The sequence below is a fragment of the Rhea pennata genome, chromosome Z (genome assembly GCF_028389875.1).
Source record: "Rhea pennata isolate bPtePen1 chromosome Z, bPtePen1.pri, whole genome shotgun sequence".
NCBI classification, from domain to species: Eukaryota; Metazoa; Chordata; class Aves; order Rheiformes; family Rheidae; genus Rhea; species Rhea pennata.
In genome coordinates this window covers 68,006,565-68,028,232 of record NC_084702.1, presented here as the reverse complement: position 1 = coordinate 68,028,232, position 21,668 = coordinate 68,006,565, and the positions used below count along the sequence as shown (strand labels likewise).

General features: G+C 47.8%; 1 protein-coding gene across 3 annotated transcripts; it reads right to left on the bottom strand.

Annotated features, from left to right (window-relative positions):
* Positions 1-364: 364 nt before the first annotated feature.
* Positions 365-21,274, bottom strand: GDNF (glial cell derived neurotrophic factor). 3 transcript variants are annotated; one of them, XM_062599781.1, is made up of 3 exons: positions 21,159-21,274; positions 18,042-18,236; positions 365-1,432 (listed from the first exon to the last, which is right to left on the bottom strand). In XM_062599781.1, the coding sequence occupies exons 2-3, from the start codon at positions 18,211-18,213 to the stop codon at positions 948-950; spliced, it is 657 nt and encodes a 218-aa protein (XP_062455765.1). In that variant the 5' UTR covers positions 18,214-18,236; positions 21,159-21,274; the 3' UTR covers positions 365-947. The 3 variants fall into 3 exon arrangements, with proteins under 3 accessions (XP_062455765.1, XP_062455767.1, XP_062455766.1); XM_062599783.1 differs by having other exon boundaries at positions 18,141-18,236; XM_062599782.1 differs by lacking the exon at positions 21,159-21,274 and adding an exon at positions 19,633-19,712.
* Between the last annotated feature and the right edge of the window lie 394 nt (positions 21,275-21,668).

Below are 21,668 nucleotides of genomic sequence, written 5' to 3'. Positions count from 1 at the left end.
AATTGTCTCTCTGTATCTTCCAAGCACCTTCTACTTTGGCACCTTTGAAAAGAAACTTTAATAAATAAGGAAAGGAGACTCATTACTGACTGTAATAAATAACAATAACTTAATCTCAATAAATATCTTCTGTATATTTATGTCTCTGAACGGATGCATTGCATCAAGTAGTCTCTGCTCACTCACAATGACCAAATATAAATGTAGTTCTGTAAGTGACATCAGTCCTTTGTAAACCAAAAGAAACATGTTTCGTGTAGGCCAGGACTTACGATTTCTCTTACTTTAGTAGGAAGAAGTGCTTAAAAACTCAACTTCTTTTTATAGGTAGCAGAAGAATGAAATCCTACACTTGGTTGTTCTGAAGAAATATGAGATGGAAATAACCAGACTTAACCAGTAAGTGGAACTGTTCTGCTTTCTGTTGACACCGGCCCTAGAGACCTTGAGCCTATGAGCTTTGATATTTGCCTGATATCACCTTTCTTATGAGATTAATCTTACTATAATTTAAAAGTTGTCCTAAGTGCTCCGATGAGCAGTAGCGAAGCTGATGGCACAGCTGATGAGCAAGCTTGCTCCTTGGGCAAGCTCCCAGGACGGACGGTGAAAGCTACAACACAACAGGGCAGTGAAGGGTTGTGTTTTTAAGCACGTTCCTCATGGATCCAAGTCTCACCGATGGCAGACTGTGTCAAACAGGAAAGAGAGTGCACATGCCATCCAACCGTCGGGAACGCCACCTGAGCCTTTATTTACTTTCCGATCGGACTTAAAGAGCCTCCGTTTTTCTACTCTGCCTCATGCCCCCCGAGCTCTCATGACCACTTGTTCTGCGTTCTTGGTCCTCTTTTCTCCGTTCCGAGCAGATGTTTCCTTGGGAACCTTGGTCCCTCTCTTTGCATTGTAGCAGGAATGCAATACTGGAGCAATCTCCAAAGCACAAGTCAGACGCATCCACACCGTTTTGCGGAATGTTTTTTCAGTATATGGTAAACCAAGTTATCGTCCAAAAATGACAGGTCATCATCAAAGGCTGTGGGTCTGCAACAAGCTTGCCTCACTTTGTCATTGACTATTTTTTTCTTTCTGGATAAATTTTTTAGAATTTTGTCATACGTGGTCTCGGCTGCATCACAAGATCCACTGCAATACCGGAAAATTAGCTCTTCTTTGGTTTCATAACCCAAATCCAAGTCAGTCACGTTTAAATGTATTTCTGTTAAGACACATCCTCGATTTTTGCCCTTGTGATTCTTCCTTCCCTTTTTGCTGGAATTCTCTACGTTTGTGGCTGCATTTTGCCGATTTCTCTCCCGCCTAGAAAAAATTGGAGTTTGTTTATCTGGTGACCTCCTCAGTCTTTTAATAGTGGCTTGAATAAAGTCCACTACCTCATCAAACTGATCTGGATAATCCTCTGGCATATTAGCTGTTTGGGAAAAAGAGAAAATGTTTTGTCATCTGTCAAATGTCATCAAGGGAAATTTATCAATTTGTGGTTCAAAAACATTGGACGCATGCAAGCTACCCTGTCCATTGGTTCAGAGAGAACACACAGCACACCCCAAAATCAGGGATAATGGAATGGTTTGGCTCCTAATGGAAACTTATTTAGGAACAAAGTAATGAGATATATATGTATCTGTGTAGGCGTCTCCTGGTTACACTTGATAGCGTTCTGGCACATCTTTCAATACTGAATGAGTCCTGTCAAAATTGAGGGAAAGAAAATCATGGGCAGATGAACCGACTGTGGCGAGGTTATACAGGCACTTCCTGGCAAAGCAGCAAGCGAATGAGGTTTCCTTGATACGTTGCTCTGATTCTAATCGTTAATTCTTGTCCCTAAACTTGCAGCAGTTACTATTGCTAAAGCCACCTATCAGTAAGTTTCTTGGGCAGGGCAAAAGAAGGAGTTTCCTAAGGTGCCAGGCTGAGCTATTATTCCTGTCTGAACGCCTGTCTTTCTAATGCTTTTAGGGGATAATTCCTAGTGCATTTGAAAATTTTCTCACAGAATTTTTGTGTCACAAGATGCTGATTAGATTGAGTAGGAATAGGGCAGAATGGAAGTATAAGGTCAACTTTCACAGGAAATTTATTAATGCATTTTCTTTCTATAAAGTTAAAATACCTATTTCATTTTGTACTTGGTGTATATATATTAAGTCAATGACATGTTTAGACACTGGCAGAATGAAAGTTTTTAAGGAGGATGAAATTGAGCACATTTTTCTGAAATGTTCTGAGACTGCAACTTTTCATCATAGTTTGGAGTAAAATCACATTTTAAAATCTCAAAACTTCCCACAGACTAAATTCCTTATGTGATCCGCTTCTGTGAAAGCAGAGAATTTAATGAAGGATCAGGGTGTCAGGACCCTGTGTGTATGTGCCTTTTCCAACTCCATGCCTCAGTACGTCACACTTGAGTGCCCACCAACATAACAAGCTCTGCCATGCACTCAGCTGTGTGTGTGAGGGAGCCTCCGTCTCTAGAAGGACACCTTCAAACAAACGGGAAACTGCAAATATAAACATCTGAACAGATGTTTCTCAGGATGTTTAAAAGAGCTCTGCAGGCTCTGACCGGCAGAACAGGGGGTGGTCAGATCAGGCTGCTTACAGGTAGCTGAGGGCAGCACAACCCCAGGCCAGGGTGCACCAAGCTGGGGAAGAAGTGCTCCCTTAGGGTGTTACTCCTCCCTTTTGGATGAATGTGAACAAGGTGTACACGCTGTGACGGGGCACTACAACAGACAGGATTTCCTATAGGAGACCAGCTAATGAACGCCCGCAGCCCAGCTGTGATAGCATGTTAACTGGAGAGAAGAAGATATAAATCTGCCTCTGATTGCCTAGCAAAGGGGCACCTCTATATCCTCAACAGAAGCACCAAATATATAAGAGATGGGGTCAGAGGGGTGTTAACTCTGTTAGCACAAAAACTTGCTGAAACACAGTACATATGTGCTTAAGGAGCAGCAAGGAGCCTTCCCTGCAGCAGACACATCTAAGAGACCTCTCTCCATGATAATATAGGAGTGGATCAAAAGTACATAATTTCTGATGGGTGACCAGCAAAATAACACACACTGGTAAGAGTGATGAAGGCAGATTATTTCAAACGTTTGCTTAACAAGGGTCATTCATGGGAAGAGGGATCCTATAAACTGTAGAATTTGGGCCAGAGAAAAATAAATCTTGCCTTTTTTACTGGTAGCTGCTAAAGACAACAGTCTCTGAGATCAGTGACTACAAAAATATACAACAGAGGGACAGCTGCTACCTATACAGCTATAGGGGACTAGAACAAGGCAGGACCCTGCACCAAGCCCTATAGTCCTGTAACACTAGTGATAAGGCAGTCCTCTTCCACTCCTCCATCATTACTACTACAGCACATACCAAAACACCCACTATGAGCCTTACCTAGTGGAGGGAGGGCTAGCATGGCTAGATGTGTCCATTGGCTGCGCTGTCCCGCTCCGAGGCAGAGCAGAGTGCCTACACCACATGATTATTGTTCTACTGCACAAGATCCAGGTGATGGCTATGGTCCCTAAAAGCAGGAAGAGCTAGACCCAACCAAACGAGATGTCCCAAGAGGAGCAGCCACAGCCCCCATCACTGAAGTACAAGCTCGATCCTGGCACAGGCATGGGTGGAGATGCGACTGGCAAGGAGGCACTTGTTCTTGCTGCAGTAGTACTGTGTAGTTTCTAGATTTCTCATGTAGCAATCTGAGTTTCTTAGCTTATAACCCAGTAGGAGAAGGATGTGGCCCTAAGTGAGACTGTTCTAGCTGTACCATTCTCCCCTCTTCCCTTCATATTATCCCATCTGAGCCCTGACCCACTCATACTGTTGTAACAACCCCAGCCCACACCTCTGTCACGCACTCATGGACCAACCTTGTGGCAACAGTGTGATGCAAAGGGTACTTGCTGTGGAGAGCAAAACCACCACTGGGGGAACCCACTAGGGTTTAGTGAAACTCATGCAACAGTTAACCATCAGGAAGAGGATGGGAAATTTTTACAGGGAAACTAAACCTATACGTGGAGACTCTTGTTTGAACCCTTCAGCCATATACTCATCTCAGGCCCACTGCCGTGGTAGTGCAGTGAGGGAAGTAAGTCTCTCCCACTCAAGAATGGAGAAATGAAATTATGGGTTACTCTAAGAGACAGCAACCTAGCTAGGCACATACTACTTACACTGTTTGCAATTCAGGTGCAAAAATGTTATCCCCAACCCTCAACAGTGATATGTGCAGGAGTCCACCCTGTTTACTAACACTAGTTGTAGGGTCCAAGTGCTGCCCTGCCCAAGTGAAGCTGAGTACACCCTGCAGGCTAGATAAAGAGGGGGAGAGGCCTTTGTAATGGAAGGTGCCCTTGCTCAGAGCCCATTAGGACATCTCTCCTGGTTTGTGCATGATCACTACCCCTGCTGCACCAAGGGAGCTAAAGTTGCCAAGAGCCTTCTGTTCTGTGAGTGCCTATGACATTTAAGGTGTAGAACACACCATAAAAGAAGCCTATGATGCAGGTGTGTAGCTGCCAGCATTGGATATGGCAGGAGTAGGGAAAAAATTAGATCAAATAATGAAGCTAATGGAGTACCTAACTAGAGGAGCCCTGCTTACACACATAGACTTGCCGCAATCAGAAGGCAGGGTAATAGGCAGCGTAACTCACCCCACTAATCTCTCTGGGGCTCTAACATAACCTGTGCAAGAAGCATGCCAAGCTATATGGGATGACCCTAACTTCACACCTCACACAGACACTGTGTGACCTGGAGAGGGGGTAAATGGCCAACAGATCTAACTGAGCATCCCTGCTCAGCATCTTGCCTGTGCCATCATCAGGCCACGTGGGAGTCTAACTGGGAGGGATGCCAGCTCAAGGAGTATGATGAATGCCAACTTTCATTCTCTTGGGCCAAAAAGGGAAAGTTTAGGAGTGTGGGAAAATATCCCACGTGGGAATCCGTATCTGTCAAAAGCACTCCTGAAGCAACCCCTGGTATTTGTGGCCTACACCACTGGAGGAGACACAAGACACATGGATGACATTAGGAAATCTGTGGGAACAGTGGGTGCAGAGTCCCTGCTCAGTGAAATGTATTGGATCTCCTGGCCCTTGCCAATATCCATCCACTTACAACTGACCACATGCGATGTTACAGGACTATGCACATACATGATGTTAACTACAATGGCAGTTGCATTATTAGGCTACCCAGCGAGTCCTTGCATCTCGTTGTAAGCAACCACATCCTCTATCTGTGGAGACCCAAGCTAGTCACCATCAACACAATAGTGCACTTTTGGTTGCCTACCAGTTGGACTGTCAATGTGCCCCAAATTCGCTTTTGTAACTTAGCAATATGAGAGGAACCTCCAGCCTCTGCAATCGAGCAGCCTCTGGTTGGTACAACTCTGAACTGTTACACAATCCCACAAAGCTGAGTTTCAACACACATGCAACACAGTGGCCTGTGCTTCTGGTGCAGCACCAAGCATCAGCCAGACCAGGTAACCACTGAATCATGGACTCAAGCGCTAGAACTCATGCTGTTGATGGGATGCGGCTTGGTGATAATCCCTTGCTGCTTAACAAAATGCATTTGTCAATCTGACTATAAGCACATTCACTAGGGGTAGCTTGCAAGGCTTAGAAGGAAACCGTAAGAGCCAGGGTTGAAGTGTGAGTTGATTTAGCAGCTTATGCCAGGCTTGCAGGTCAGGGAAGTACAAGGTGCCAATCTTGACTCGGCAGGGATATTTGGTTGTCCAAAAAGCATGGGTGCAAAGCCTGAAGGACTGAAACAAAAAGTTGTAAAAAAACTGCTGAGATAGGGGGCCCTGGGCAACCAAGGATGAGTAAAAATGCTAGAGGCAATGCACGGTGTGACGAGTTGAAACAAGACACTGAAGGTGAGCGCTAAGAAAGCTACCAATAGATATCATACATGAATAAGCAATAACCACTGACCATGGACTAAAGACCATGAAAGGCTAATAGACAGCAGGGAAGGTGGAGAAGACTGACAGCGGGACCGCCTCAGTCTGATAGACAGTTGGTAGATGTACTGCTGGGATGCCGAGAGACATCCCTGCATCACAGCCACCACCTGATGATGAGCCATCGCTTGTGGTAAGAAATTGCCGGGAGTAAAGGCGGGTAGTTAGCTAAGCTACAGGCCAGGGAAAAAATCAGTGCACCGACAGGGGCTGCATTGGCATCAAATCCTGGTAAGTAACCTGAATAAAGCCAACTGATTGAGCACCATGATCTCTTTTACTTAGTCACATTCTCCTCTGTGTCTCAAACACCATTTTAAAAACATACATAGCCTCAGAACGAAGGTCAGCAAGCTGGCAGCTTCGCTTCTCTAACACATTGCATTGTATGAACCAGCACTGACTTGACTGTGCAGCAGGCAGCTTCCTTTGGGGCTTTCAGGCACCAGTGAAAAGCACATACTATTATCCCTACTTATAAAAATACACCGAGGTGTGTGTCTGTGTTATATTTATACACATATACACACATATGCATATATAAATATGTTTATATATTTATATATATATGTACACACACATATTTTTTTCAAAACAAATTTACTGACAACACTTCTTTTGGTGGAAAAGCTGGATGAACAAACACATGTCAGATTCCAGTGAAGCTGTACAAAGTGCTAATAGAAAATGCTCAGATACTATAGCAATAAAAGAGTAGTATTAAAAAAACAAAACAAAAACCAACCTGTACTGAGCCATAGTCCCTTGCCCATGGCTCCAGAGTGTGGAGGAATTAGAAGTTAAAAATCTGAAGCTAATAAGGAGAATATAGTACAGCACAGTAAAGCACAGCATAGCCCACAGCACTCGCTCAGTACTGGTTAGTGCACGTTGGCTCACACATACATATGTGAGTGAGTGCAATACACCTCAAAGTACGTACTACCCAAGGGAAAGGACCATACGTACAGGAAATGTAACATCCTCCTTCAGGAGGCAGCAGGCTTCTGGGTATCATCTCACTCACAGTTTCCAGTGCAGGTCCAGCATGGAAAAAGACCTCACAGACCCCACCATGGAAGGGGAGGGCTGAGACCTTAAGACAACCCTATCGGCTACAAAATGGTCCTATGAACACTCACAAGAATGGCATAAAGTCATATGGGTTTTACATCATATTTTTGAAAGTTGTTTCCTAATTTGAGAACTCCCTGGGGGAAAAAAAAAGAAAATCTCCTGAGGGTGCACATATGAGGACCCTGCATGTGGGTGCATGCATGTTTCAAATCAAAAAGCACACTTGAGGCTCACAGTACATGAGGAACCAACCTGTTCCTCCCTGTGATGGGGAAGACAGACCCATTTCCATGTCTCCAGAGCAGTCTCTCTTGCTCTTGCCTTGTTTCTGTCCTGGGGAAAGCCTCTCCTCCAAGCATAGATCCTGCTAATGCTGAAAACTGGCCTGCTGGGCTTCTCCTTCCCATGATGTTACATCCCTTGCCCCCCTCCACCCCCCCCCCCCCCCGCTCCCTCTTCCCTGGTCTCTCTCTCGCTCTCTTTCCAGGGAGACCCACGTTTTTGAATTACCTCTGCACAGGACCCCTCTGGCCATAGACTGGGGCAGGGCACTGGCTGGAGCTGCCGCAAGGGCACACGTTGGGCTCCTGGTTGTCTCATCTCTCCTGCTCCCCTTGTCCATTCTCCCTCTTCTAGTGCTGTGCTAAGCACGTGATGTTTCTAGCACCAGCTAGAAACAGGCAGAGTCAGTCACCAGGGATCAGTCAACTTTCTGGTGCCGGGAGTATCAGCACCAGGGGCTAAGGACGGAGGCTAGGACGGCCACCTGTGTGCTAGTCTGCCTCTTAGCATCCTCTCCGCCTTCCACCTGCAGCTGAACCAGCTCTTGATCTGCCAGGAGTTTCTCACAAGATCAAGAAAGGAATAAGAAAGTAACGAAGGAAAGAATGAAATGTCACAGGACTGGTGAAAACGTGGTAGGAATTCAGAATACTGACCAGGCTGGGAACAGAGCTGGTCAACAACCAACGTCCAGACCGCCACAATTCAAACAAAAAAAAGTCATGAGACATTAAAAAATATGAATATTTCTATCTATCTTCTACTTGCTATTCTGAACTTCAAGGGCACACTGAGCTCATACTTGTGACCCAAACTTTGGGTTAAGGGCTTCCCTCTTGAATGCAAGATAAGGTTCTCGTGCCGTTACTGCTCTCTGGGATCGGCAGCGTTGACGTGCACATCAGAGGGTGCAGTGCCCTGGGTGTTGCAAGAGCCACTGACCCGTACGGCCGCACACTTCTGCAGCCAGACGCTGCTGAGTGCTCACCATCGACCTGTGCAGAGAGCCGCCCGGAGCTCTGCTTCGTGGTGCGCAGGGAAACGTGCCTTGCTCTGGGCATGTTCTCCGCTGCAAACCCCCGGAGCCTGCCTTTGCATTTCCAATTAATTAGAGACACCATGTGCCAACAAAACCTGGATCTGATGCCTCTGCTTTTTAGAATAAATTATATAGTGTTCATAGAAAACTTTTATATAACATAGGTCTCAATGAATAGCCAAACCAAATTTGTCATGTTCTCAAGAAGACAGTTTCCATTAAGGACAAATTTCTGTCAGTTCAAATGTGATCAAAATTACATTTTGTAAAACTAATCCTTTGATGTCACTAGCAACAGATTTTTTTTTAAAGCCGCAGTGGCTGCAACCCAGCATGGTAGAGCAAGAAACCCTCAGTTTGAACCTGACCACAAATTGATTTCAGTGGGAACAGATGGATCTTCAGCTTTTGAAAAAAAAATGGTCCCTCATTTTGTTGCCTAATTATGGATTTAAAAGGCTAACTGCAGACTCTTCTGAGCATCCAGTCTATCACTGTTTACAAGAAAAACTTAAATTCTATTAATTGCAAAACAATGATTTACATAAATTTTAAATTTTTTTTATCTCATAAAGCTCAAAATCTTAAGTGATTAGAAACTGTTTGTATCTCTTGGAAAAATGTTTTGTATACTGATCCAGGAAAAATGTAATTATGTCACTGCAGTATCAACTTGCATTTTGCATATCCTGTGTTACAGTGATGTTGTAAATACCACATAAGGCATACTAAAAATGACAAAATGAGATTTTTGTTTTATATTTTAGTTTTAAATACAGACATCCATGGGACTATGTAGCTACCACATCAAAATATCATGCCAAACATTTAATAAAATTACCAGGATAATATTTCACTTAAACAGAGCTGTCTTTCAATTCGAAAGAAGTTTAAACAGCAGCATTCATATGTTTGTTTAAAGTCTAATTTCAAAGATTAAGGGGGTTAATCCAGCTCATTGTAATGATAAGTACTATTTAGAAATTTCAGATCCAAATCTGTGTTAGGATCAAATGACCCTTTCTGCAAAATCAGTTCTAGTGTTTTAAGCAGAGCACTTCTTAACTAAAACATTTTTATTTCTTCTTTTCCAGTTATTTTCAAAATTTCCTCCAAAGTTATAATCACAAAGATGTTTCATCTTATATCATTTACTGTTGGGAAATATACAATTACTGTGCGTCTAATTATGACTGCAGTAAATCATCCTCAGCTTTTGCTATTTATGATGATGACTCTGCTATATCATTTATTCATTGATTGATTTTATATTTAGTTTTCTCTGTAGTAAGTTCCTCAGATATTTATAGAGGACAAGCCATATCCAAACACAGAATCTCTCTTTCTCACACCACAAAGACATATTCTAGCAAACCCTTGGAGTAACCTGTATGTGAAAGTGTGATCATAGTAAGCTTAAAATCACTCATGTTCTGATCATCCTGCTTTGCAAAGCAAAAAGAAGTGTGAACTTAGATGGGGATGAAACATTTATTTTATTGAAAATGAAACACTTTTTTATTAACAAGCCTTTCATGCATGCTTTGAACCAAATCCTCAGAAGACACACTTGCCTAGTGGGTAGATGCTAAAAACAGTTATACCGAAAAGTTTTCAGGATTTAAACAATTAAAGTATCACCTTACTGAAGAATGATTTCGCGTTGCATGAAAATCTGTGAGGCTAACAGTGAAACAGAAACTAGTTGACTGTGTTCATTAGGAAATGGAGTATCAAAGACACCAGGGTCAACTCACCTTTAAATGTTTAATACAGGTCTGGTTCATTGCCTTACTCCCTGACTTGCCAACTCCCCAGGAAACACTGCATCCTCCCCTTGGACTCAGAAAGCCCTTAGAAACAGATCCCCCCCCCCCCCCCGCCCCGGTGTCACTTGTCTTTCCTCTAGGTACAGTGTTAAGTAATCCTGAGTATGACTCCTGAGCCATTTACATCAATGATGTCGAGTACAATAAGCCAGTACTGGAAAAATCTGCAGGGTTAAAGCTTATTCCGAATGGAGCAGCCAAGTTTTCAGTTCGCAGCCCACTAGCTAACCCTGGCATTTACCATACAGTGGTGACAATGGCACTTCATATTTTTCATTGCTACGCTCAGTGTTTCCAGCTTCTGTCTCCCCGCGCATCCTCTGCCTGCTTTCTCACAGGTGGGAAACTGAGTCTCCCCAGAAAACCTCGTTCTGTTGGTTCCCACCAGAAGAAGGAAAACGAGAAACAACAAGACCATCGTAATTGTGGGAAGTTGGGGAAATGGCCTGATAGCAGGGGAAAAAGCAAGGCCAGTGAGTTGGGTGAAGTTCAGGAAGCTGCCTCGCAAGCTGACCAGTCCACAAGTGTTTCTCACTCTCCGTCTCGTTCAAGTGGGAGTTGTTCACAAAATCCTGCCTGACTTCAGGAGAACCGGACTGGCACCCAGAGCTAGGCACCTCTTCTGACCTCCCCAGGCTCTGGCGTGGCAAAAGGCTGTCTTATCTTGCAGTCAAGCAGCAAAGAAGCAGCAAGGGGATATGATTTCTCTTATGAGGCAGAGCTTTGAAAAAACAGCTCTGAACCGCTGAGGAGCAGACAGCTTTTCAGAGGTCACTATTGAGATTTTACTGCAGCTACTGCAGTAGCTGCCAGGACCCAACCTGCACTAAGACTTTATTGTACAGGGCATGTACAATACATGTATGGGATGTACATGTATGGGATATTCAAACACACATGAGACAGTCTCTGCATCTGAAAAACTTACAGCATAAGCTGTGTAAAAGAGAAGAAATCAAGTGACCTGCCTGAAGCTAGTGAAGGACCAGGAGTCAGACCTGAGTAAAGCATATCCCTGCCTTGTTGCCCACCACATCTCCTCACTACAGCCTTGTACCACTCCAAATCCGCACCACACCGAGATAAATCTCCAGCTTCCTTAAGTGACCTGGGTTTGTGCTGAATGTTTGGTTCTGTCACATCCTTGTGAGACCCCTGAATGAACATATATTACTGGGACCTGAACTCTGGGTCCTCTACTCACAACAAACCATGTAGCCAACTCTAACAGCTAACAAGCACAACTCTGAGACTTTAAGGAAGGAAATAGTGTTGGTACTACAAAGAAATTATCTTTAGGATTTCTGGTAGAAAAGCAAACCAGCCCAACCTGCACATGACACCAGCAAAACCCCATATTGGTCACACAGCTCCACTTCAGCACCAACTCTCTTAACACGAGCAGTTAACAGAAATAACACCACAAGTGTTACTCCAGCTGATTCTAAGCAAGCATTTGCTACGGGACTACTGAGTACACTCATATACTGGATCTCCCTTTGGATGTTATGGGGTCCCCAAGGAACAAATGTAGGTGGCAAAGCAGCAGAAAGGGACCCTATCACAGTCTGTTCCCTGGGGCAGGGAAACGGAGCCTTGCTCTATATAAAGCACTTGTGGCAAAGTCATAACTGGCACCCTTCTGTAGCAATCTCTGCTGCTCTCAGATTTTGACATGACCTATAAATAATGCACATTCCTCTATCATCTTTCAGTTACTGTATTGCAACCTTTTTATAATAGGAACAGTATCAAAAATTTTAACATGCAAGTTTGGAAAACGTTCGTAAGAATCGCTCCTTGGCAGCGGGGCAGGTGCTATGCTGTAGGGCATCTCCCAGCAGGACACGGGAACCATGGTCCTTCAGACAGAGCTCAGCGGCTGCTCAGAGATGGCCAGGCTCTGAAGAGCTCTGCCTCTTTCCCAGCTTTTAAGCGGGATCCGTACCTCCCCAGCACGAATTTCCTAAGCAAGTAACTGCTGCTTTTACCAAAGAATTCTTATATGCTTGGGATGGGAGCAGAGGTGGTCCAGACATTCCTATGCAGTGCTGGAGTGGGAGAGTGTATGATGAGTCCGCTTGAAAAATCATTGCTATCTGAGAAGTTTCAGTATACCTGCAGTAACATAGTCTGGCTCAGATGCACAAAAACAAGTATTTTGATTTCAATATTTGTTTCTTTCTAAGCTTCTTCCTATTCAACAATCATTTAAGCATTTGTACAAGTCCCATTGGTTTCAAAGAAATGTATTTGCTGGTTTCAATTTAAGTAAGTGTTGTACGACTATATACAGACCAAGGCAAAAGGTTAAATATCTGCTAAGTCATACAGTGGGGCTTTACTCCTTAAAAAAAAATCCTGATATTTGAAAATTTTGACATAATTCATTTTCTGACTTTGATCTTAAAACCAGGCATATTGTAATCTCTATTTTGTGACTCAGTGCTTTATTTCTACCTGCCTAATACAAGCCTATTTATTTTATTTTTCTTCTCTTTGTAAGTAGGACCTGGTTGCCAAGATTCATTCATTGAAACTGTTCGGATATATTACTTCTTCCAAAACTACAGCTTTTTTTTTTGGCTAAAAATGATCAATCTCCAGTACCAACCACTCTACCAGCAGTAATATGTTAGCAGCCTATTTAATGTCTGATGATTCTGAAGATTGCTATGACTGGAATATTTAGTATTCCTTATTTATTACTTGTAGTTAACTTATTATTTCAGAAGTATGAGATTCCTCAACACCTGGAGTTTTGTGGATTTTGTTTGTTTTGTTTTAAGTTGCAGTTGGCAGTAGTGCGTGCTGGGGATAAGGACAGGACACTTGCACTAAGATACCTCTTCCCGATTATCTGTAGTTGTAGGGGTTGGACTTGACCCCAGTGGCTCCTTTCAGACTCTGTAACTCTATGTATTTTAAACCTACTCTGTGCAATCCTAGCCAGGAACAGTATAATTTGCACAGACTTTGCAACCTATCAATTTGAGGATCCTATTCCAGCAGAGAAATAATGCGTCCCCCATCCGTTCATCAACAGTCATTTACTCAGCTGAAATTCTCAGCCTCCAAGAGGGAGTTTTCAGCTTGTGGTCTGCAGACCCTTAGCAGGGGGATTTCTGAATTACATTTAAGAGGCCTCTGAAAGGTGACTAAGAAAAGCATGTTCAGATATGTTAACTAGCAACCCACATCTGAAAAACATCTGACAGGATCCCTGCTTCCGCTGGAAAATTTTTGAGGTTCTTAAGCTTAGAAGGAGTCAAACACATAACTTCAAACAAAGGCTAGCTTTTAAAATGAGAATAAAACTATATTCTCTTGCATTTCGGTTATTTCAATCTTACATCTCAGAATGTCTCCTTCATGGGAATACATTCAACAGATGTATTTGAGACTGTGGACCTGTCTAGACAGGGCTACATGCTCTCGATTTCCCCAAACATGTCCTGTTCTTTTTTTCTAGATTTTTGTCCACACGAAAAAAAACCAGGACTTTGAATCTGGGGATCTCTGAATGCCAATAAAACCTGGGTATTCCCATGCAAACAGGGCTGGTGCTGTGACATATGCACATGCACTCTGACAGTGGCTGGATGCACTAGTTTTACTGTGTACACACAGATCAAATGGTGCAATGTGGCTTCTGTTCACTATGTCGGATATCTCTAAGAGGCACTGGATTAATTGTGCATGGGCAGGTTACCTCTGTAGCTTATGGATGTCTTAGACTAATGCGCATAGGCTACACTGTATGTATTTTGAGGAGGAAAGCCTGGACAGAAATATGAGAGTTCTGGTTCTTAACACTGAACAAGTCTAATAAACACTGTAGAGAAAGAAACATGTTCATGTGGAATTACACTTTAATACTGACTTTGCCTTAAAGAGCACTATAATATAACTGTTTATTCTAGATACCTTCCATCCTAATGGAAAATGTTTCAGCTAAAAGTAGTTTCTTAACATTGAATAATCCTTTAGCAGGGGTATGAAAAATCTTTACAGAGCTATAATGCATGTATAGCATGTCATGTCATGGTATATCATACCAAAGGGGTGCCAGCAGCAAACTACCATCCAGTGGCTGTGGAGTTCCTCAGCCATTATAAGGCAGAGGAACATCTTTTCCATCTTTCAGGAGGAAAATACCTAAGGTGAGATTTTCCATTTATTTTTACATGCATACTGCTAGTTCTTACTCAAGGTGCCCACTGTTGATCACGAGACTGTCATGCTCTGCCATCTTATGATACTCATATACCTGTTGACTGTAGTTATACAGAGGCAAGCAGTTACAAAATGTATTTACTGTGAGGCTCATATAAGTCAAACCTGATGTCTGGCTCCATCTACACTGTCACACTTTCAAAACTACTGGCTTACTCTGTAGGTAGTGTGATTTGTAATCATTTTGATTGTGGTTGCTATTACAGCTAAGTACATCCTTTCCTCTGCAGACTGTAGCATGAGTAAAACAGAGAAAAGGTTTTCTGATTTTGTAAATCCCTATAGCTACTCTTCTTCCTGTGAAACAAGCTGTCCCATGAACACTGTTGCCCGCAACACCTAGAAACAGAGGATTCATCTCAAATGCACTACACGTATGGAGGCTCCTGTCACCCGTGCCTGTTCCAGTAAAAAGCACAGAAGCCTACAGTTGTCAATGCTCTCTTCTATCTCTAATTACTGACCTGAACAACAAAGGTCAACACACTACATCTGATCAGCCGGGGAGGTGAAGACCTTGCCTATAATCTGGAATGAAGACAGGTTTCAGACCAATTTGAAAGAGATGGAATAGCATCAGGTGACCTCAGGGAACTTTAGAGAGAAAGCAATCCCACTGAATGAGAACACATGAAAGCGTCTAAGACTTGAGAAGACAGGTCTATGTTCCAGCAGGGTATTTGGCTGCCCTTAGAAGCTGGACTTGATCTTGCAACCCTACTAACCACCATTCCCAGCACAGTATTAGAAAATCGTGCTATATGGGAATAGGCAAACTGCATCCTTTAGCATGAACTAGCTACTCTGCACTCAGCCCATGCGTGGTCCCTCTAGAGACAGCAGTGCACTTGCCTTGGAAAGCATGCAATACCCAGCAGTGCTCAGCACCCATGCGCTGCCTTGTGCAGAGGAGCTCATGCAGGCTAACTGTGACAAAGCTTCCACCACTTTGGGAACTGCCACCTACAAAGGTGTTTGGTGAAGCTGTCAACCATCAGTATACACAGAGAAATTAATACACAGTATGTCCACTAGCAGACCAGCTGACATGCTGGAAGCATGCATGCGTGCTCATGGCACATTGCCCTCTGCTTGTAGAAGAAGCTGCTGAGGAAGAAGAGAAGGAGGAGGAGGAGGAGGTCTACATAGTGTAGACATGATGCCTTTTGTGTACATTGTTCCAACTCTTTCTTATGTTGAAAGGTGTGTGCCACCAAATGGAGAGAAACAGATATGTCATATACACTGACTGTGGTTACTGTGGAACAAAGTTCTGCCCTGGCGAGGAAAGCAGCTCCATGGCTAGATATGACCAGCCTTGTAAGCTCTGTGTTTCCACAGTGCGGTCCAGACACCACACATTTCAAAATCAACTAAAACAGCACAAAAGTGAATCAAAGTATTTCCCTGCTTTCATACAGCTGCCCTTCTGCAAGTCTCCCCTGACTCATCAGACTTGGCAGTCTAGCTGACAGAGGAGTTTCTAACTTTCGGGCATGGATACTGTACTGCTGTTGTGTAAAGATCACAGAAACTTCATGAGTTTCCCTTCATTTCTATTGTGAAGAACAGTACTGCTTATTTTCCCCTTGCAGACAGACTCATCTATTTGTGATCTGCATGGTTAAGAGATCAAGACCAAATCATCAGCTTTTCTTCAAATGACTATCTTGGATGATAACCTATGACCCATCTTGCGTGGTAGAGACCGTGTTTGTTCACTGGAAGTAGGGATTTCTGGAAGAAGCTTTCTGTTGACAGTAGCATAGCCCAGGGAAAACACAGGTTGTCTTTCTTCCCACTTCTTATTTGCTCAATCCACAAAAAAGAAGGAAATATTGAGAAGTTTTTCATGCTAGGAATAGACAAGACCGCTACTGCTACTTGCCTCCTAGAGTTGCCTCACAGAAAACAGCTTATGAAAAACCACATTTCCAAAGGTAAGTTTTAAGACAAAAGTGGACATTGTAGAAATACTTTAGCCCTGGAAATATGGAGCTCTAATGTTCTCTCACCCTGCAGCTTTTGCATGAGTTACCACTTGCTTCCTAACACCCTCTTCTCCCCATGGAAATGGCGCTGAATAAGTCTATGTGAAGGTGACTGGCTCAGCTGCCTGAAAAAGCACAACTTTGGGTCTTGTAGCATCATTCAATGCCCAAGTACCTTCCCCTCCCTGTAGCCCATTCTAGAGCTGAAGATTACAGAGTCATGAAGCCTCTGCAGTCCCTGCAGGCTGGGGACCTGGACGGAAGCTCTTTTGGCCAATATCCCCATGATGAGGTGCTGAAAGGATGACAGGGGATGTCAGTCACTGAACTGCAGAGACTCAGCTGGAAATAGGGGAGGTGTCAGCCTAGGAAGGACTCCAACAGGGGAAAAATGAGAGAGAGAAAAGGAAATAGAAGAGACTACATACAGAAGGACACAAGATGTGCACTTATGTGTGTGGAGAAAGACAGCAGAGGAGAGGAATGAGGAAGAGCTGATGCAAAGAGAAACTGCAACATGGATATTCTCCCGCAAGTCGCCTCTGAGCTGCATCGTTGCCCTGCTACTCTGGACAAACCGGAGCGGTGCTGCCCGTAGCTGGAGATGTAGCAGCCACACAAAACCAGCATGCCTCCAAGTAAGCAGATAAAAACAAATCCCAATTATTGGATGCTCTCTGCATCCCACAACAGCTAAACAGGGCTGAGCAAGGCCAAAAGGAGCAACCTCAGAACTGTACTCTCGCCTTTGCTAGGTGAACACCTCTACAATTTATGTGAGTATTTGGCACTTATTGAGTCATTTTAACTCCTACTTTAAAAAGCCACCAGTGTTAATGTAACAATCACTCACCACTGTGAAAATGCTGTATCTGCTATTGTTGGAGACCTATTATTAGAGCGGCATTATTATCTGTCATCTGGATTGTAAGCTGTCTTACTGCGATCTGGTTCGTGTGGATTTGTCTACGTCAAGTTCCTAACCCCTCTCCTGTTATTCTTCTGTAAATTTCCATGAGGACACACTAATTTCAGAATAAGTATTCAAGGAGGGTTTAATGAAATGCAGCAGCACTCCAGGATGTGTACAATGCCTCACACCATGGAGCCCAATCTTGATCAGGACTTCTGCCCTCTACAGACAGTAAGTAACTGTAATGGCAAGTCTTTGCATGGAGAACAGATTAGGGTGGTGGGCAAGGAGGATTTTGTGCCTGCGTTGTCAGGTGGATGTACCTGATCCTCCTGTTGATTCCTTAGCATACAGTTAAATTTCCCATCTTCCAGAGTTTTTCAGCCAAAGGGATCTTATGACTGCCTGGAAGGTAGAGCTGGAGGTGGGGAGGGGAAGGGCACTGCCACTGCGATAGCCCACCCCACGCTTTGGCAGATGACTTGACTTGGAGCTGCTACAGCTAGAGCCAGTGGCCCTGGCTGGGGGAGAAGTGGGAATGGAAAGGTGGGATCCTTTCCTCACCCGGAGGCCTGGGCAAAGGGGAGCAAGTTTAGCAAGACAGACAGTGGTGGCTATGAAGGGGAATGTTTCTTACAGTCACTGTGCACAGCATAGGGAGGCGGCAGGCTGATGGGGGAGAGATCGTCTTCAGGCCCCTCTAGCACTGAAGGGGGCCCCTCGGGAGGCGTCTTACCGGTGGGCAGGGGCGAGGTGGAGACCGTGTTGAGCAGCACCACGCAGACAGCCACAACATCCCATAACTTCATCTTAGATCTTCCAACACGGGCCCCTGGCAGAGAGGAGAGGCAGGGTTAGATCGCGGCTGGCCCGGGTAGCCAGTGTGCTCCCCCCAGCCTTGTACTCTCCCTGCCAGCCCTGAGACACCCAGGCCAGGCCTGGGGACAGAGCAGAGAGGAAACAACCTTTGCCTTAGGTCATCCCTCCCACCCGAGGCCCTCTGACACCCATTGCCTGCCACAGGGCACAGAGTTGGATTTTCCCAGTGAGAGGGGGACACACAGGACCAGCCTCTCTGCAGTGTCCCCAGTTTGGCAGAGGGCCACCGGCCACTCCATGCTAGGGCTCACCACTCTGGGGCTAGGGCTACAGGCCAGCAGATCCCGGGGGGCTGACTCCCAGGTCAATGAGGGACTGGCCACGTCCCCATGCTGGGCAGCCAAGCCACATTGTGCACGTCCTCCCCAAGCACCCAGGCAGTGTGCCAAGGCGGGTGCACCCGGGCCGGGCCAGGGCAGAGTGGGCCAGGCTGGCCCAGGGCGCAGGGCCAGGCAGCTTTGCAGTGCTCCAGCCAAAATGTCGCTTTCCCTTTTCATTTCCCTCTCATTTTCCTTTTTCTCTCCTCTCCTTTTCTTTCCCCTCTCCTCTCCTTTTCCTTTCCCCTTGCCTTTTCCCTTTCCCTCTCCTTTTTCTCTCCTTTCCATTCTCCCTTCCTCTCTTTCTCCCTCTCCTTTTCCCTTTCCCATTTCCCTTCCTTTCCCTTTCCTCTCTTGTTTCCTATTCCTTCCCCCTTCCTTTTTCTTTCCCTTCCTTTTCCCCTTTTCTCTCCTTTTTTCCTTTCCTTTTCCCTTTTTATTTCCTCTACTTTTCTCTTTCTCTTTTCCCCTTCCTTTTCTTTTCCTGTGCACTTTCCTTTTCCTTTCCTCTTTCCTTTATCCTTTGCTTTCTCTCTCCTTTCACATCCCTTTTCCCTTTCCCCTTTCCTCTCCTTTCCCTTCTTCTTTTTCCTTTTTCCTTCCCCCTCGCTTGTGCTTTTATCGCCTTTCCTCGCTCCTCTCCTTGCTTTCCCGGCTCCCCACCCGCGGCGGGGCCGGTGCAGGCACCGCGGTGCCGCCGCGCGGGGATGACAGCTCCCCCCCGGCTCGGCCCGGCCCGGCCCGGCCCGGCCCGGCGGGACAGAGCGGGCTCCGGGCGCTGCCATGGAGGGCGCGCAGCCCCGCCGCGGGGATGCGCGGCGGCTCGGCCCGCGCTGCGGGCTCCGCGGCTGCGGGGACTCGCGGGCACTTGCTGCCGGGGTCCCCGCGGGGGCGGCAGCGGGGCCGCGGGGCGCGTCCGGGCCCGTCGGCCCGAGCCGCGGGGCGGCGGCCGCGTGGCCCCGCGCAGCGCGCCCGCCTCGGCCCTCCCGCCCCGGCGCGGCCCCTCGCCCAGCGCGCAGACCTTCCCCTCACCTCCGAGCTGGTCTCGCCGGACCCGAGATGGACATTAACGCCAGGAAGCCGAGCGGCCGGACGGGAGATGCATGTGGGCCAGGTCGGGGGCCGACCGCCGGGACCCTCTTTGCGCGGGGGAGGGGGGAGGCTCGGGAAGGGGGGCAAGTTCGCGAGTCTCGATGGAGGCCGAGGGGAGCCGCCAGCACAAGCCCCGCGGCCTCCCCCGCCGCCGCCGCAGGTGCTGTGGCCGCGGCAGGAGCGACGCCGCGGGGGTCTCTCCGCGCTCCGGCCCCGGGGCCGCGCTCAGCAGCGGCGGGAGCAGCCCGAGGCGCGGGGAGCGCCGCCTGGCAGCGAGAGCTGGCTCTGGGTGCTGCTCTTGGGACCCTGCCTGGAAATCTGAGAAAGACACTCCATCAACAACTGCGGGGAGTCAGATGAAGACATCAGGGCTCCTGTAACGCCAGCTGGTCCAGGCAGAACCGGGAGCCGCGCGCCGCTCGGACACGCACGCAACGGCGGGGAAAAAAAACCCAGCTGAGGAGGGCAGGGAAAAATAAAATAAAATAAAATAACCGCCCTCAGCCCGCTGGGAGAAGCAGGGGCCGGCGCTGAGATGTGCAGGGCCGGCAGCAGCAGCAGCAGCAGCAGCGCTTCCTCCTCCAGATCGGGGGTCCCGTCGCGGCGAAGGCTTAGATCCCAGCGGGGAGCGTGGCGGCGGCGGCGGGAGGCCGGGGCCGGGGAGCGCCCGCTCCTGCTGCCCCGGCTCGGCGTGGGCGCGCCGGCTCCCCGGGCGCCGCCGGGGCTTCGCGGGGGCGCGGGGGCGGCGCGGGGCGAGGCGCGGGGGGCGCCGCACCCGCGGGCGGAGGGGAGCGCGGAGCCGGACGCGCGGACGCAGGGGCTTTGCCAGGGCGCCTCTGCGCCGCAGATGGATTTATAGGGCCCTTTGGCAGTGACGCGCCCTCCGCTGATTCGCTTTCAGACCCAAACACACGCTGGCCCCCCGCGCCGGACCCCGCGGAGCCTCCAAATATCTCCCGGCTGAAGTCACCGGCCCGACATACCGTGCGCTGCGCGGCCGGCGGCGCAGGGCGCCGCGGCTCCCGCGGGCCCCCGCGGCGGCGGAGCCGGCCCGGGTAACCCGACACCGCGCCCCGGGGCGGCACGTCCCTCCCCAGCCCCGGCCCGCATCACGGCCGGCGCCGGCAGCGGCGCACCGCGGGCCGCCGCGCACCGACGGACGCCGGCGGGGCTCGCTGCGGCGCGCCGGCGGCGCGGCTCGGCTCGGCTCGGCTCGGCACGGCGCGCCGGGCCGGCACCGCGGGGGGCTGCCCCGTCCTCGCCCCTCGCAGGTGCCGTTTGCCCGGCAGCGCTGCTGGGATCCCCCCGCCGCGGGGGGATGCGAGGGCACCGCCGGCCGCGCAGCGCTGCGCTGCGCGGCCCCTCCGCGCTGCTCGGCCTCTGCGCGGCCGGGGCGGAGGCTTTACTCGCAAAGTCGCTGTAAACAGTCTCGGCTTACAGCCCTGCTCCTTGTATTTATGACTCACCCAGTTGTCCGGAGGTATGAGGTCTTCATGTCGCCGGTGCTACGAAATTAACGCGAGCGCAGCCCGGCGCGGAGGCTGGGGAAGAGCACACGGCTCGTGCGGCGGCCAATAAACCACTCTTCTCTGCCTCCTTTCTTTCTTTTTATTTTTCTTTCTTTCTTTCTTTCTTTTCTTTTCTTTTTTTCTTTTTCCTTTTTTTTTCTTTTTTCTTTTTTTCTTTTTTTTTTTGGAGGGGCTTGGGGGAATTGGTGGGGGGCAGGGATCTGGGATCTAGCCGAGGAGAGCAGCTCGCTGCCGGAGCTCGCCGTGCCGAGGAGGAGCCGGCCGCGCCGCGCCGCACCGCGCCGGGTAAATACAGCGCCGAGCACCGGGGCCCTTCCCGCACGCGGGGCTGCCGGGGCGGGCGAGGCCCCGGCGCTCGGGGCACGAGTGGGCCGGCGGCCGAGCTGCCACTGGAAGTTATAACCTGCCTGCGCATTTCTTCCAGCCCCCTCCACCCCCCTTCCCCCC